The 18,554-nt window shown below is 42.5% G+C and overlaps 2 protein-coding genes across 2 annotated transcripts; one reads left to right on the forward strand and one right to left on the reverse strand.

Annotated features, from left to right (window-relative positions):
* Positions 1-4,370: 4,370 nt before the first annotated feature.
* phyhip (phytanoyl-CoA 2-hydroxylase interacting protein) lies at positions 4,371-11,331 on the forward strand. The gene is made up of 4 exons (XM_028579051.1): positions 4,371-4,547; positions 7,503-7,677; positions 9,189-9,306; positions 10,785-11,331. Exons 1-4 carry the CDS (start codon positions 4,371-4,373, stop codon positions 11,329-11,331), a joined length of 1,017 nt encoding a protein of 338 aa, XP_028434852.1.
* Positions 11,332-15,455: 4,124 nt separating this feature from the next.
* ppp1r3c2b (protein phosphatase 1 regulatory subunit 3C2, duplicate b) lies at positions 15,456-18,040 on the reverse strand. Its single transcript, XM_028578996.1, has 3 exons — positions 18,007-18,040; positions 17,806-17,882; positions 15,456-16,771 (listed from the first exon to the last, which is right to left on the reverse strand). Exons 2-3 carry the CDS (start codon positions 17,817-17,819, stop codon positions 15,913-15,915), a joined length of 873 nt encoding a protein of 290 aa, XP_028434797.1. The 5' UTR covers positions 17,820-17,882; positions 18,007-18,040; the 3' UTR covers positions 15,456-15,912.
* Positions 18,041-18,554: the final 514 nt, after the last annotated feature.

The following is an 18,554-nucleotide window of genomic DNA, read 5'->3' on the forward strand; positions in this document are numbered from 1 at the left end:
CGTATTGATATTTTGTCCCATCCCTATTCTATAAGTCTTTTAATTATTAGTTAGACCCTGACTTTGAGAAACTGAAAGCTAGTGCTGCAGCAGAGGTAATTGGCTCACATTTCCTTTCACCGGCAGATTCATCAATCAGGGCTACAGGATTGTGTGAATGGTGTGGAAACCTTCGTTTGAACTGCAACTCGAGTAAGTTACTCGATTTAAAAGTGGAGCACAAACACACACGCAGAGACACGGGGGCTGATGACTTGTCCTGTGAGAATGCCCTCTTTCTTTCTTGCCCCAGTTTTTTCCTGGCTCTGAAAAGACACGGTGGTTAGAAAATTGAGAGCGTGCAGCTGGCTGGAAAACTGGCGCGTGGAAGCACACGTGTGTGCGTGATGATGACTCTGCTCTCTGCCTGCATGGCCCCCCGTGCGAACGATCCAGCGCACACATTTCACAGTTCACAGGCTTTAATGAGCTGCTGCAGCCTGTCCATCATGCCGACGACGGCAGAACACCTTAAATAACAGACCTCAGAGTCAGACAATGACACTGCGCCAGGCATCTGCAGGATCACGACAACAAAACAGACCGCGTTATGATTGTTTCTCCTGAATTGCTTAGGGTTATTTTTAGGCACATCTGTGATTTAGCTACTCAGCGTGAGAGCGCTTTTGATAAGGGAAACCAGCAAAGAGCTCCGCCGATGTTGAGATGCTGGAGAAATAAGGAGAAAATATGAGGATTACTGGAGGAGATGATTGCAATGGCAGTTCTAAACCATTTCAAATGTGGTTTGGGCCACATGGGATTTTAGGAGACTGTCTTCCCCCGTAAAACGCTCCCATAGGTCGATTGTTCAAGGAGCAATTACGACTCATATTTAGCGAAGTATAAGAGCGCCAATTTCCTCTTAAGTTTGGGTCAAACAAACACAAGACTTTCACCCAGGAGACTGGGGTATGTGTCCCGTTTGATAATAAAAGCAAACAGTGTTTTTTTATACTTCAAGGAACTTTGTCACGTTCTGCGTCACCTGCGTAACCAGAAGTTAAGTAACGTAACAAACGATTTTAACCCAAACCACGATCTTTTTATCTAAATTTAACTAAGTAGTTTTGGTGCCTAAACGTAACCAAACTGCAACTGTTTCTCAACGTTAAAGACATGTTTTAAACCGCGACTATTACGTTTAGATATGAGGAATGACAACGTTAGCCTGGTGAGACCATCCTGATCTCGCGAGCTCCAGTTTTCCACTCGCAGATCAGTCTGGCATCTTGAGATAGAGAAAATTTGGAGCCGTTCGCCAAACAACCGACCAATCAGCGTTGGTTTTGAGGCGGATTTAGGTGTGATGCAACGAGAAGCGACTGTTCAGTCTAAATCCCAATTAGAAAGTATTCCTTCATTGAAAGAAGAGCAAAAAAAACGGCACTGCCGAGCAAATGCAACGCAATTCATCTGGCAGAGTCAGGTTACTTAGTACGTCATACATTTCATTGATCTGATTGGTTGATTTGGCCCGTCTATCACCAACTATAGGTGGTAATAGACAGATGGTTTATCCAATCAGCTAACCAGGATTTTCACCCCTTCCCAAAAGTTCTCCAACGGAAAGTTCCCAGGTGGATATGCCGAGCAAATGCGACGTGATCCATCTGGCGGAGTCAGGTTAGGACAACGTTCCTGTTGGAACGCTAATTTATTAGCCTGTGGGTCGCATTAGAGGGGAGGAACAAACGACCGATTAACATCTCTAAAAGAACAGTAGGGTTCAGATTCTAGATATTATTTTTAACATCTTAGATCCAGTCGTAAGCTTAAATATCGGCATAGGAAAAAACAATCGTTGGTCATCTCTTCAATCGTTGATATACGATCCAATCGCCAATCTAAGCCTAAAATATATAAAGCCCAACTGTTACCCTTCCCTTCGGTTTGGTTCTCCAAAAGACTAAAGAAATATAACAATAGAATAACAAGATGAGGTGCAGAATTAGACCTGCAATCGGATGATTGCAATAAAACATTTAAGTTGCGATACAAGCAATTACAAGCAAACTGTGGAGGAATAGCTATGTACTGAGGCTCCACTTTGCACACGCTGCAGGGACTTAACCATCAGTCTGTGAGAGGGATGGTGACAGGTAATCAAATACAGGCAGACAGAGGACTGACCAACAGATTGCCCCCAGCCCGACACTCAAGGCCGTGTGCAGCAGCCTGGATCGAATCACTGATGGGCGAACTAAAAGGAAATATGATCGTACATCACCTGCTGCTGCTGAAACCTACTTAAACCTCATCTGTTTCTGGCCAAAGCTGCAAGATTTCCCTCGAGCTGCAAGGTGTTCACTTAGCTCAGCTGTTTTGAAAAGATGTGCACTTCATCCAAGAGGCATATGCGTAGATTTCGGGGCGGATGCAGGGGTTATGTCCCACCAGATATTTAGTAGATGTAGATTTGCCCCCACTCCCAAAAAAAAAGAGGTCTAAATAACCATTCAGGGGGCTTAAAACATGTTTATATCCTTAATAGGGGTTTGCGTTTCTCCAAAAGTTGAATATGTCATATGTAAGTCTTAATTACAGTATTGAAGGAAAAACGAATATTTGAATCCCAAAGTTGAAAATCAAACACCTACCCAACAAACAAATACTGTATCTGTATAGTCAGTAGATAGAGTTTTTTAATGATTGTATGAAGAAGTCTGAATATTCTTGGAGAGAAAAAAAGTCTGAATATTTCGAAAATAAAAGTCAGATGTACAGACTATCAGTGTCAGACTTTAGTCTTTTTTGAGAGTCTTCTAGTGTCTACACTCACATGATTTGGTCGACTAATCGATCAGTTGATTTAATCGACAAACCTGTGTTATTTTAAATGGTCGTTAAGACTAGAAAAACGCAAAATTAAATGAATGCAGTCAAACTGAGATCATGCAAAAGCATCACTTTAGATCTTGCTTTTTTCCAGAGATGTGCTCATAAGTTTCTTGGAAATAATTCATTCACAATGAAAAGGAATAAAAAATGTCAACTGAGACCAACAGGACCCATTGCTCGACTAATCGCCTCAGAAGGAGGCAGCCCTAGTTTTTTGGTTTGTGAGCTGTGCCTTCTTTTGAGAATCACAGGAGAAGATCGAGGGAGGCTGCAGACGTTGTGGTGGTTGCTGGGAGACTGCTGTAGGTGGATTATGAAATCCACGGAGCGTATCGAGTTGTGTAATGATGGGAAATGTCAGTTAAGGTCGAGGAAAGGCGGGAGGACGGGGGGGGGGAGAAAAGAGCAGGACAGTGAATAACACAGATTTCTAAATGAAAGGCTAATTGGATTCTGTCTGAGGTGATTCTGATGTTTCTGAACTGTCCACTTTGTATCTCTATATAATACAATTTAATCAAGAGGAAAATTGCCCAAATAAGTTGTTCAAGCAGCAATTACAACTTATATTTACGTTCACAGTGGTGGCGCCCTCTAGTGGCCGCAGTAGTTGTAACGGGAGCAAAGGAGAAGAGTATGACCCCGATTTTCCAGCACAGGCATCCATGCGTTCTGGATTTGTTCCATCCTCCGCCACGAGCCAACTCAAGTGGTTAAGGTTAGGACAGCCGATTGGTCAGGGGATAGGACCTGTACAAGTCGGGTTACATTATCTTGCGTAAGCATGGACGCCTGGCCAATCGTAGTGTGTAAATGCTAATGAAGGGCGGGTCTTGGCGTGGCCATAGTAGGATTCGTAAATACGTCTCTACAAGTACTTTACAGAACTATCACGTGTTTATTAAGCTAGTATCTACCTTCACCTCCAACTATTCCTGTAATTAAACTGCATGCCTTCTCTTTCCTGGCATTGTCTTTATAAAAAAGATCTCTGATGTCTATAATGTTTTTCCACTTCCAAGATGAATCTCTCGTCGTTCGTTGATGTTGTAGAAGAAACATGTATGATATTGGGGGGGGGATATTCGCTGTTTCACTTCCTGCCCAGCTATCCGAACATCTCCCGTGAAAATAGACCTGGCACTTATCTTTAGCGGAGAGCTGCTTCACGCATGCTTCTGGGACGCAATATTTGTTTTCCAACTATGGCCACGCCAAAACCTGCCCTTCAATAGCATTCACACACTACTATTGGCCAGGCGGCCATGCTTACATGTTCAGGTCCTATCCCCTGACCAATCCCCTAACCCTAAACTTTACGGAACAAACGGAGCTACGTCATGAAGAAAAGTATCTGATTTTATATCGTTGTATGGTTTAAGGGATTTGTTGATTTAATCTCTTTTAGCAGATGTTGCCTCTTTCTCAAGCACTGGTATAACAGGGATTTACACTCTAACTCCAGCTCTGATCTCTCGCTTTAATGGCAGATGACGGAAATGGACGCCCCTCTCGCCACCCCGTGTAATATCCAGATTTGTGAGGTGACCTGCGACTCCTTCCGCATCATGTGGGACATGAGCCCCGAGGACAGCGCCCGAGCCACGCACTTCTTCATCGACCTGAGCCGCAAAGAGAGCAGAGACCCCAACCGCTTCAAACACAGGGTGGGACCCCATGTAGCTTCCTCTGGATGTATATCTGTCTGTCCATCATCTAAACTGGGCTTTCTCCAAAGTGTTTTCATGTTTTCAATATTTTTTGTTGCTTTTTCCGACATTTTGTCGCCTTTTTAAGTTTTTTTGGGGATCTTTTTTTTTTTAATAAGTAAAACAGTTTTTGTCGCCCTTTTCAATGTTTTTTTTCACCTTTAGTTTTTGCCGCTTTGTTGTTTTTTTTCTTCCATAATTGTGTTGAGGTTTTTGTCACCTTTTCTGAATGTTTCTTGGACAATTATTTTTTGCTTTTTTCAATGTTTTTGTAGCTTTTTTCGGGTTTTTGTCACTTTTGTTTGAATACATGCAGACATGTCCCGTGACCTCCCTAGATAGTTGGAGATCTCAAGACACTCAGACACTTAGGATATTAATCTGAGTTGGTCAGTGGCAAAACGAGCACTTTTGTGAAGGTAAATACAAGCTGGATAACTGCTCTAGTAACTTACATTGTAGCTTGTTTTGCCGCTGCCGACTACAGCGATCCTTTTAATACTAGACCAATGTCGAAGATTGTTGTTCCCATCAATCACTTAGACACAAAAAAATATTAAAATAGGGTCCAGGTTGGAAAAAAAATCTGTAGTTATCCTTTAACACTGTCAAAATACCTACCACACATATTTTCCCCCATGGTGGTCCTCCGGAAGGGAAGGAAGGGAAAGGACTTCGCTTCTCTAGAGAAAACCAGCTAGTTATGACATGAGAAGGAGTCAAGAGTATAAAAAAAACTGTTGAAACTGGAGCGTTCAGAACAGTGAAATATCTCAGGTTCAGAGGGATTTCTTTTAAATATAATTACCTCATTGTTTGAAGCTTTGAAGTTGCCATTAACATCTGACATTGAAACAATATAGATGTGACAGAAAATACAGAAAAGCAGGATAGGTCTCCTTTAAATAGTAGCGGCAGCCTGAATGAGAAAGGAAAACATGCATTTCAGGTCTAGTTGGGTTATCGGAGAGGTCTAACTGATGATATTCTGCATCAGTCTGAACACAGAAAACAGCAGTTCGCCCTTTCAGTCACTTCCAATACGTTAAAAAGAAAACGAGTGCAGTCAACAGCTTCAGGCCATGTGACTCACTTGTACATTGCTTCCTGTAAAAACTGAGAAATTCATCTGCAGCACAGAACAGTTTTCATGGTAACAAAATAATCACATGTCATACATCAGAAAGATAAAGCAGCAATCAAATGGTTTATCTGGTTTATCTTTGTTTCCAAATTGATTTGTCGAGGAGGATTGATTTCAAACGGTGATAGGAGAACGTTTGTACAATGTTGAGCTACCAGCTACTTTCCATCTGCAGTTTCTAGATCTCTGCCATGTTTAACATACTGTATATTTTCATGTGATAAACAAAATATACTGCAATATTGGGGGGGTTGAGATCCCCACTTTTGAGAAAAATTTAAATTTTGAGCGCCACTTATTTTTCTGCATTCTGGTGAATTTTCTGCAAGAATTTGTGCCTTTTCTGCAACAATTTATGGGTCAAATGCCTTGATGTAAAGGAAGTTATAATAGGTTTTTGAGGTGGGTTGGAGTGGAAGGTTTTGATTATTACCACGTTGTTCCAGACCAAATGTTATGAAACAATTGTTTTATGGTTTGTCTCCTATCATCTCCTGGCTTGACCTCTGTGAGTTTATTTTGAAAGCAGATACGAGATCTCGAGGCAACAAAGTGACACAAAGGTCCCATAATGTTAAAAGTAAGAACCCAATGTCTTTTTTTGATTATTAAGCATATCGAGGTTCTATATAAATACTGTGATAGTATCAAAGTGCTAAACCCACAGAGAAATACACACAGCTCGAATTCAGAAACTTTAAACGAGCCGTCAGGACTTCTGTAGAGTTGTGATGTCACAACTACACTACAGTATGCATGCATGCAGGTAGAAAGTGCAGCTACAGTCCTGTTACAGTCATTCCCCGGCTGCAATGACAGTGCAGAGACACTGAGAGCGGAGTGGATCTTAAAGAGACAGGGTGAATACAAGTATATTCAGACAGACAATGAGACAAATAAGGTGTTTTTTGAACACTGAAGGATGTAAACATGTTCTAGTAGAAACTCAAAATACAAGTATGAACCTGAAAATGAGTGTGATATTGAGAATGAGGACAACTTGCTGTCACGTGACATTTTGGGATTCTAAGCTACGTGACCACTGGGGATCAATGGGACCTTCAAGGCACCAAATCTTTTAGGCCGACTTTACTTCTTTCAGAGGCTGTAGCTGGTTCCGTCTTAGAGATATAGTGAATATATTGGTATCATATGAAACTTGGAAAGCTGAGGAAACCAGTGGTGTCAATGTGGTGTCATGTTAGCTTGTGGAGAGAGGAGGGGCTACATTTTGAGCATGCCCCTGGTCCCCCTTGGTTTGGGCTGAGCCCCTGTCTTTAAGTGATCAATTTGGTGTCTAAATTAAGCTCAAGTAGCTGAAGTCTAATACTTATAATCTCCCTTCATTTCAGATGCAAAATATTAACCGTAATTAAGGCCTATTAGTGTCTATGTGAAGTTGAGGCAGGGCTAGGACTGAGTGAGTTGTTCCTGAATGCAGGATATGCTGTCTGTGCAACAAACAAACCTGCATCAGAGGTGTTTCCATGGCTATATGGACCCTCTGAGCCTTTGGTAATTAGCTGTGCTTCTAAGAGGCCTTGGCCAAAACAAAGCCAGCGGTTTGATTAGATGTATCCTAGTTACAGCAGCTTGGGCTTGAAGTGGAATATTATGCTAATAAGGCAAATGTTATGGAGGGAGCTGTCGGACTCAACAATTACATTTACATTTGCTTTGACATGTAAATTAAACACACAGCAGCCTGTTCTCTCGCCTTGCATCCTGGCACCTGACGTCAACTCCTTCCTGTTTCCTTTGTCTCCCAGGATGTGCCAACCAAGCTGGTGGCCAAGGCGGTGCCTCTCCCCATGGCGGTGAGGGGACATTGGTTCCTCAGCCCACGGACGGAGTACTGCGTCGCTGTCCAGACGGCTGTCCGACAGCCAGACGGAGACTACCTGGTGTCGGAGTGGAGCCAGGTGGTGGAGTTCTGCACCGGGGGTGAGGATAACACACCTGACAGCTAAAGTTACATGTAAAATATATACAGTATAGTTTGGATCAACGGAAGTACATTTCCAGGATAAAGCCTGACAGCCTGCGTAATGTCCACTCTCTGTGCGTTGCCGTTCCCGGACTCCGTTCTCTTCGGGAAACAGCAATAAACTCCGAGCTAGCGAGCTACACGCTGAAAAAGTCAAGTTTTTGAGAAAATTTGGATGGTGCAACAAGGCAGGCCTGCTCGGTTCTTTCGGGGGATAATTGTAAAGATTTACTAAGAATATGTTTAGGGCATTTCCTCTCTAACTGGGACGTTTTGGGACTGATTGGTGGGATTGCTGTGGACGAAGTACACACAGAGATACGCTGGTAAGAGCCAATGAGGTTTAACCATGTATCAGCTAATTTAAATAGCTCACGTTACTGTATTGTAACAGTTAACTTCCTTTAATATTGGATGTGGCGTTTCCTTTTGCGGGGTGCAAATGTTCCACCAAAACCAGGTCCTTCCCGAGACTATTTAGCAGAGCCACCGTCGCTGTGTCCACCCAAGACGACTGTGATTGGTTTAAAGAAATGCAAACAACCCAGAGAGTTTTTCTCCTATCCCAGAATGCATCTGTGGTGTAGCCAGACCTCACTCCACAGCACTGTGGAGTGAGGTCTGGCGATGCGAGACTATTGGTGCGTTTTTTTTGTCCACCGAAGTCGATCTACGAGTCGTTTTCCGGAGTTACGAACCGGAAGTTGCAAAAAGAACGCCACCGAGGTCGTATATATACGACTCGTCAAGTCGTCTGAACTCAGAGGACCCCGAGTTCACTTTCAAAGATGGCTACCTCGTGCATCACACGTAGTAAACATTGTGGTTTTCTACAATTTTAAGCACTTTTGTTGTTGTTGTAACCAAATGAAGAAGTCGTACACATAGTGCTGTATACTGCTACCTATAGACATGTCTCTACAGTCTTATTAGGAGTTAAACATAGTGCTGTATACTGCTACCTATAGACATGTCTCTACAGTCTTATTAGGAGTTAAACATAGCGCTGTATACTGCTACCTATAGACATGTCTCTACAGTCTTATTAGGAGTTAAACATAGTGCTGTATACTGCTACCTATAGACATGTCTCTACAGTCTTATTAGGAGGTAAATACCGCCTGATTAGTTATTTTGTAGCTTGTGCAGCTGAAATTGGCTAGAGACGCTCGGTTGCTATATGACAACAACGGCTTTAAGCCGAGTCTGGAGCAGAAAGCAGAGCAGTAGCCTAACGTTAACGTTTCATGTATCAAACTGGGAAATATATTGGTGTAATATGTCAATAACTGAGTGAATAGAATACTAAATGTTACTAAAAATGTTGACGACACACTCAAGCTACTAGTCACAATTACAAGACAAAAAGAACGCACCATACATAGAGTATGAGTAGAGTATAAAATAAGTACAACTTCACAGGCTAGGCATTCATATTTTACACAACTCCTTTCCATCCACTTTGCAGACTACGCCATGGAACACCTACAGCAGCTCCTCGACAAGGCCACGGGCTCAGCAGTGAGGCTGCTGAAATTCTCTGTGTTTTATCGCAACCAGCACCCAGACTACTTCGACTATGTCAGGTCAGAGCTGCATCCTTATCTCTTAATTGTACGCCCAAAGCAATTCCAGCAGCACTTAAACCACACAGAAACAACTACTCTGGCTCTGTCCAATGGCAACAAAAAAGCTGCCTATACCAGCACCTCTATGGCCCGCTGGTTGCCTAGCATCTCACGGTGACGGTGATGTCTGGCACATTACCCGCTGTGAAACCACCATTGTTTTAAATGTCGGTTTCGTGCTCATTATACAAACTTTAGAGGGCAGGATGGGAGGGTATGCCAGAAGAAGTTATGAGGAAAACACAAAACTTTCACCCAGGAAACGGTTGTGTGTATACCAGGAGTACTACTTAAAGGACAATTCCGGTGCAAAATGAACCTAGGGGGTTAATAACATATGTGTACCTAGTCGACTGTTCTCTGGGGTCTGTTTCAATGCTAATTAAATGTGTCTTTAGCTTGAAACAAGCTACTGCAAACCGGTGATTAGCAGCTAACGCTACCTTTTGGGGCAGAGGGTAAATCGCTATTTCTACACCACTAACAAGGCCACTGTGGTGTCTTTAATAACAATGCTGTGGTGATGAATGAAGAGGAATTTGCCGACACTGTTCTTGTTGTAAAAGGGTTTATTTTATCAAAGAATTTCAGCATCAATTTACAAGCTCCTGCAGAAACTTGGAGATACGACAGACCTGGTCCCAAAATAAGTCGTTCTGCTGTTGAAGCACTGTATATATGCTGGGTATGGTGTAACATAAGACATAGTTATATGAGGGGTAGAAAGCAAGAATAGAACAAAACCCTTATAATTCCTTAACAGAGACATAAGGTAAAGTCGTAAATTCTCAGAAAGCAAATTCCATATAGACTCAGCAAAATTCCCTAACAAGAATAGAGCAAGGTTATAACTCCAGATACTACACCACACTTCCACGGTAGCATAACGAGGGTCTCTACATGTAAACTGAAGCATTGAGAACTTTGTAAGCGTACAGACAGTTTATTAAAAAGATAGATTATAAAGACAGTAGCGTTTAATCACCAGTTTGCGCTACCTTGTTTGAAGAGAGAGACACATTCGATTAGCATGAAAACAGATCCCAGAGAACGGTCGACTCGGTACACATATGTTATTAACCCCTAGGTTCATTTTGCGCCAAAATGGTCCTTTAAGGGGACCGATGTTTTATCCCAAAACCACAAACGTTCTCGTAATCCTAACTAGTCGTGTCTAAACTTAACTGTTGATCTTTTGTCGGCTAAACTTAACTGCACCGCCAGATTTTTGTAGAGTCCGACAGAGCCAGGCTCCCTGTATCCAGTCTTTGTGCTAAGCTAAGCTAACCAGCTGCTCGCTGTAGCTTCAAATTCAGCGTACAGACATAAGATTGATATCGATTTTCCTCATTAAACCCACATGAAGAAAAGTGTATTCCCCAAAATGTGAGGAAGGCCTATAATTCTCCTTTTTCTCTTCATATCTTGGAGTATAGAAGGGAATGCGGAGGCCTGATGCGTCCGGCCCTGAAAGACATCAGCGGGAGTCACGGCTCTCCGATCAACGGCAAACTGCAAGGCGTCTTCTTCAGCTGCAACACAGAGTTCGATACAGGCCTCCCTCCCCAGGACTCCCCCTACGGCCCGCTGCGTTTCCAGATCCCCGCCGGACACCTGCTGAACCCCAACATCTCGCTGTACTTCGCGGACTTCTACTGTATGTACACAGCGTACCACTACGTGGTGCTGGTGCTGGCTCCCGTCGGCTCAGAGGGAGATAACTTTTGTCGCACTCGGCTGCCAATGCTGGACTTGGCGTCCAACCCCTTCCTGACGTACACGGCGCCGCAGACACCGGGGGAGGAGCCTCGGTACTGCCACGCCAGCGACGTCATCCTGGAGGTGCTTTTCACAGAGCCGGTTCCTTTGGATCAGGGCCTCGTGGAGCCGATCCGAGGCCACCACCAGCTCATGAGCCTGACCACAGCCAACGCCAAGAAAGACCCGAGCTGCAAAGTGTGCAATATCAGCGTGGGTCGCTGAGCGAGATGTAGGACGGACCGGACAAATACTGAAAGACAAAACATTGGAGAACATCGCTTGTAGGGGTGGGGGGGGTGGGGGGGCGGCTTCTAGGGCTCCAGCCCTAAATGTTTTTATTTGTTTTTTTTTTAAATAACTTTAACTCTGTGTCATTTCCACTCTGTCTCTCTGATTGGACCAAATCAATGCAGCAAAAGCTCTGTTACTGGGAAAATATATCGCCGTTCATTTTGTGAACTCTACTGTAAATTGGTTTCAAGATCAGTAGTGCTGTTTACACCAAATTCCTACCATACCTACATTATACAACCTAAAAATAGTAACATCAGACGAGGGCTGCAACGAACGATTATTTTCATTATCGATGAAGATGTCGAATACGTTTGAAATGATATTGGACCGAATGGATCAAATTCTAGATAGTGAAACGAGTCATTTTGTGTGTCTGCAAATAACAAATATTGTCATTGTCGATTAATCTGTCGATTATTTTCTGGATTAGGGTTAGAGGAGAGAAGAAAATACAAAATATTCACTTTTAACAAACTTTTAACGAATCTGAGAATTTTTTTAAAAGAAAAAATGACTCAAAGCGATTAATCAATTATCAAAATAGTTGCCGATTAATTCAATAGTTGACAAACTGATTAATCCTGCCGCTCTACAACCTCAACATTAGTTGTGTTCTGGTTTCAGAATGATTAAGACAGTTATAGATATAAAACAGGATTTCAGCTCTACAGGATGATTCTTTTCCTTGGCAACTATCCTGTTTTCCCTAAATGATGTACAGATTTTTAGGCATTTTATTATCAAATGGCTTGAAAAGAAAATGGTGCAAATAGCTGCCGTAAATGGAGCATGCCCCCGGAACCCCCCCTTAGATTTTGGGCTAAGCCCCGAATGTTATATGTCTGTCTCCGCCCCTGCTTTAGGACACCGTGGAAACAGCCCACCTCTCGGTGCATGCATGCTGCTGCCCCTCTTCCTGCCCCCCATGCCTGGACTAGAATAGTGAGTATTAAATAGAAGATTAACAATGTGTATCGCAGAACTGCATCATGCTCACAGCTGGAAACACTATACATCCGTGACGGCTGAACAAAACATAATTAAAGACATGATAGAAAGCTTTAGAAGGCTGGAAAATATCTGTGCTCCTCATTTGTCCGGAGTCATCTGTGCTTCATTTTGTGTACTTTTTTTTAAATTTACATTTCTTTCCTTCAAGGGTAACTACCATTTTTTTCAACCTGGACCCTATTTTCCTGTGTTTTTGTGTCTAAGTGACTGATGGGAACAACAATCTTTGACATTGGTCCAGTATTAAACGAGATCGCTGCAGTTGGCGGTGGCGAAACAAGCTACTGTGTAAATTAATAGGGCAGTTGTCCAGCTTGTATTTATCTTCACAAAAATTCTCATTTGCCGCTGACAGGCTCAGATTATTATTCTAAGTATCTGACAACATTATGGAAAGGATCCCTACAGAGAGAGAACTTTAAAACCTCTTTGAGACCTTTTCTGTTTAACAAGAAACAGCTCTTTAGTCACTAGCACAAAACCCACCAGACTCCTTTAAAAAAAGCAGTATGTTGTAGTAGTAGTGTTTATAGAGCCAACATATTTTCACATGTAATGTATATCAGTAAACTATGTGTTTATTTCTACCACAACCAGAGTTGTGATGGTTGGAAAAGTGGAAAGACGACCCAAAACAGCTTTTCATTGTTTCGACTGTGAAAGAAGTGTAATTTACGATGCTAAAAATACTGTTATTTTACATGGAGTCTGGTGGATTTAGCAATTTCGCGGATGTTTTTATGTTTTAAAAAAGGATCTTACTCTTTAACAGAGAGGTCGACCTCCTTAGAAATCCTTTCCATAATGTTGTCAGACACTTAGATTATTAATCTGAGCCTGTCAGCGGCAGAACAAGCACCTTTATAAAGGTAAATACCTGCTGGACAATAACCTTATTAACTTATATTGTAGCTATTAACTTACGATCTCACTTAATACTGGACCAAAGTCAAAGATTATTGTTCCCATCAGTCACTTAGACACAAAAACATAGGAAAATAGGGTCCAGGTTGAAAAAAAAAAGGTAGTTACCCTTTAAAGAGGCACTATGCAGTTTTAGCCATTTCTTCGCTGTTTTCTAGCTTTTTGCTGGCAGGTTTCTCTATAGCGCTCCCCCTATAGCTCCGATGTTTCCTTTTGTCTCCTCTCTCGGTCAGTCTGCCGTTTCCTCTTCCTCTGTTCCTCCGACAATGCTTTCCGAGCTTTCTGCTTCTTTTTAGCCGACTCAGCCATGACGATAGTGTGAAAAACTCCATCGCTACCTTGTTAGCCGCTTCCTGAATGGGCGTATAGGTGCGTTTGTTTAACATGTGCAGTGCCGTGAAGCAATACATTCCATGGCGAGACCTGATATCACGCCATACTTCCTGATGCTGAGGCCAGCGGCTTGCCGGCCGAACGTTGCAAGAGTGGTTTTTCCGCTCACAGGTGCTAGGGGGGAGCGAGACGACCACAATTCAACCCAAAAAAAAGTCATATAACCATTCCAATGACTCCGAAGCTGTTCAGTTAAGGTAAATTAAGCTAAAAAAAACTGCATAGTTCCCCTTTAAGATGTATTTGATTTTGTGTTCATGTTGTACAAGTTTGATGTGATTTCTCAGAGAAATTAGTTTGATTCAAGCTGAATGTCCAAACGCTGGAAGCATGCCCCTTTTAAAACATTACAGATTTACTTTCTCTATAAAAATCTCTCTATTAAGTCGCTGCCAGATGTTTTGTCTTATTTTTGCCAAATGTCTAAAACTAATGTCAGATTGTATCTTTCCAGTTTTCAGCTTCCTGGCCAAAATGCTTTCATGCGTCTTAAAAATCTCATTGAAGAGTTATGATTTGGAAATTGTAACTCAGTGTCTAAATGTTGCACGACAGACATTTACTGTAAATAATTTGCTGCAATGTGACAACGAAAGCAGGTGTTGGGTTTTTAGGAGGAAGGTGACAGGGATGATGGTATCACAAACGTTTCCCTGCAATCATTCTGTGACAGCGAGCCTCGGCTCTATAAACAGCGCTGAGCTAAGATTAGCTTCTCTCTTGCTGTGGGGTTTGGGTTAGTCCCTGCCCAGTAATCTCTGACCTATATGGGAATCCTAGAAAAGGCCAAAGTGAAAGGGATCCCTCCGGTCCCTGGTGACAAACAGTAATGCATGCGCTGGTGACTGGCCAGAAGAAAAAAAAAAAAAAAGAAGAGAAATGGAAATGAAAAGTGAATGCAACGACCCGTTTTTAAGATTTTTTTTTATACAAAGCACTAACAAAGATGTCTACAACATTTATGAAAACAAATTCAAATGCAATAATTAAAAAAAATCCACTTCATCTTTACCCAGGACTTAATTTCCAATATGGGAATGAAATCACAAGAGTCTTGCTCCTGTCATCTCAATCGTTTGGAGTTAGCAGCGGTGTAGTCTGTGTGATACACAGTATAGCCACTAAGAAAGCTCCAGGATTTCCACATACCCACTTAAAAATGCCAAATGACACGCAACGACATACTTTACATTATATTTACGATATATTGTGAATTGTCATCTGTGTTTTTCTTCTTCACATCAGGCTAAATAAAGGGATTTCCACCGTAAATTGGTGCATAAAAGTGTATCCGAATACAGGAAATGAAGTTGTTACTCAAAACTTCCCTCGGGAGGACACCCAGACCCCCCACTATGATAGTACAGTATACCCACTACAATATATTAGACTACACCACTGGGAGTAAGGTGGTCACAGAACTCAGTCCGATATCCTCGACGGTCCAATTTAAGCTTTTATACTTTTATTAACTGCTCCTCAGATCTCTGCAGGGTAAATCCAGACAGCTAGCTAGACCATCTGTCCAATCTGAGTTTTCTGTTGCACGACTAAAACTACTTTTGAACGTAAACACGTTCCACCAAAACAAGTTCCTTCCCGAGGCTATTTTGCAGAGGCACCGTGGCTCGGTTCGGGCACTTAGTGCCGCCCAAGATGATTGTGATTGGTTTAAAGAAATGCCAATAAAGCAGAGTGCGTTTTTCTCCCATCCAGGAATGCTGTATGGACTCGCCAGACCCTCCTATGCAGCGCTGTGGAGGAAGATCTGGCAAAGCGAGACTAGCGTCTTCTAGTGTGTGCCAGGCACAACACAGGATTTGGTCGACCAATCGATTAGTTGATTTAATCAACAAATCTGTGCACTTTGAGTTAGCAGGCCTAACCTCAAATAAAAAGATGCTGGCTCTCCACTGGCAACTTCCTCACACACCTACACATACAGTGTACAATGGCGAATCATTTTCCTGACGAAATCACCATAGAGCGTTCAGTGGCTAGGATGCAAGGCGCGACGAGAGAACTATTTCACAGTGGGCTGGTGCGTACGATAAGGTAAAGCAGCTAGTGAAATGATGTTTGTTTCCTGTCTGCTGTGGAGTAGGGAGGTCATAAAACTCAGCGTCTTTAAATGGGAGATGGTGTCAGACTTCAGTCTTTTCAAAGTCTTTTCCGAGTCTTCTAGCACACGGCAGGCATTGGATTCTTCCCGCGACAGAGATGTGAGCTCACACACACGGCAATGCTGTAATTCTGTCCGTTGTTATTATCCCAAAAGGGCTGGCTGTGCCCTGCTGGCAAATAACTCAAACAGAACTCTATCTTCCTTTTAGCATCCAGCACTTTTGGAACGGCAATGTCGAATTCGAAGATGTCTGTCTGAGGCCCTCCGAAGCGTTTCTGCACGTACGTGCACGGCACATCTCCGTAGCTCTGCCACGAGTCAAAGGTGATGCGCGTACGCACGTCCTTCTGGAGACTGATGTTCCTGACTCGCACCGTGCCTCGCAGCGCCTGTTCAGTCACGCTGCAGTTCTCCAGGGTGACCATGCTCTCCGCCAGCTTGGCACGGAAGGCCTTGAAATCGGCGGAAGGCTGTGGGAAGCCCAGTTTGAGCCGAGTTCCCGGGCAGCAGGTGCTGACGGTGCAGCTGTAGCCGTCCCCCGTCATGCTTCCCAAACCCCGCAGCGACGGCAGCAGGCTGAGGTCCGACTGCTCCTCTTCGTCGGAAAACTCTTGCACGGCCGTCAGGGACAATCCCCGCGAGTCGGCGAAGATCACGCGTCTGTTCTTGTTGATCGGGAGCCAAAGGTCATCGTCCGAGTCGTCATAGTCCAAGGAGAACGGGAGCGGAGGGAGCAGGTAGACTTGGCTCAAGATGTCTGAAACTGGAGGACGGATGCAGGGGCGCTGGGGCTTCAGGATGGGGACCCAAACGTGAGGACACAGATGTTCGCGTTGGTTCAAGCACAGCCTAACTGCAATCTCCGCAAGTCCGGCAGATTGGGCCATTGACCTGAGGCCGGCCGGCGGCAGGAAACTGCCAAGAGAGAGAAACGGTGATTTCAGTGAAGACTGCTGCCCTAGAAGTGTGATTAAACTTTTGTAAATATTGCAATTGTGCTGTTATTAATGAGGGGCATTAAAGGGTAACTCTGTTTGTCTCCCCATGTTTAGTGTCTAAGTGACGGATGGGAACAACAATCTTTGAAAATGGTCCAGTATTAGGCGAGACGCAGAACAAGCTGCAATGTAACGTGTAATGTGCAATTGCGCACCTTCAATTTGCGTCGATTTAAAGTTCTGTTTTTACCGCTGACAGACTCAGATTATTATTATTATCATATTATCAGTTATTATTAAGTGTGTGACAACATTATGGAAAGGATCCCTACAGAGATAGAGCTTTTTGTTAAAGAGTAAGATCCTTTTAGTTTAACATGAAACAGCCCCGAAATCACCATCACCAAACTCCACCAGACTCCATGTAAATAATCAGGACTTTTAGCGTGTATAGAGCCAGTATATCTCCACATGTAAATGGGTGAATTAAGAGTTTATTTCAACCAAACCAGAGTGGTGATTGTTGGAACAGTGGAAAGATGAATCAAGACAGTGTTTGATAGTTTTATTTAGTTTCTATCGACTTTGAATGAGTGTGTTTTATGATAATAGAATAACTGTTTATTTACATGGAGTCTGGTGGGTTTGGTGATGGTGATTTTGAAGCTGTTTCATGTTAACCTAAAAGGATCTTACTCTTTAACAAGAAGGTCTATCTCTGTAGGGATCCTTTCCATAATGTTGTCAGACAATTGCCAATTGAAGATACATTGCAACTTGTTGTATTGCTTAATACTGGACCAATTTCAAAGATTGTTGTTCCCATCAGACCACATATGGGAAAATAGGGTCCAGGTTGAAAAAAACTGAAGGTACCCTTTAATGAGATGCATTACGGTATGCATCGCAAGATTAAGGTGACATAATAAATTCACCCTCACTCTTGCAAGACTAATGCACATCACAGCAACAGAATTACTACACACTACACAATCTGCATTAAGCTCTTACGTTGTACTGGACATCTCCTTCCTGGTAGTCTGGTGCTGAGCACTGGGAATATTATCCTCAATGTTGTGGTTGGAGTTCTTTAAAATAGAGAAAAACATTGAAAGTCTGTTTTGAAACAGGAAGTATTTTGATGAATATTGTCAAATCATTGATCCGATGCATGTGAGAGGAATTGGCAAATATATTTTACATCTTACTTACAAACTCCCATGAGCAGCAAGTTGATGTGTGTAGTCTCAGTCATGCCTCTGAATGTCACACAGCGTCCTATTTATACCTCTGTTAAACCCCGCCCCCCCTCCCCTCTCAGGACCAATCAGCTACGTCTTTTGGTTCTGTCATAACGTTGTTTTGGCCTCATTTCAGATCATTTCCAGCGACATTTAACTAAGGCGTTACTAAAAAAAGCATGAAAAATGTCAACAAAAAAAGCGTCAAACATTAAAAAAACTGAAGAAAAATGTGGGGGAAAAAAGTTCAAATGTAAAAATTTTAAAAAAGTGTCCCAAAAAAGATGTGAATTTTTTTTTTTAGACATAAAAGAACCCCAATTTTTTTTAAATAAAGCTTAAAAAATTTAAAAATAAACTGTCAAAAATGTGAAAAAGCGTCAAACATTTTTTTAAAAGCCAAAAAAAAGAAATAAAAGAACCACAATTTTTTTTTAAATAAAGCTTCAAAAATAAAAAAAACTGTCACAAATGTGAACAAAGCCGGAAAAAATAAAAACTGTTGAAAAAAGGTTGAAA

This window comes from Perca flavescens, chromosome 5 (assembly GCF_004354835.1).
Source record: "Perca flavescens isolate YP-PL-M2 chromosome 5, PFLA_1.0, whole genome shotgun sequence".
Lineage (NCBI taxonomy): Eukaryota > Metazoa > Chordata > Actinopteri > Perciformes > Percidae > Perca > Perca flavescens.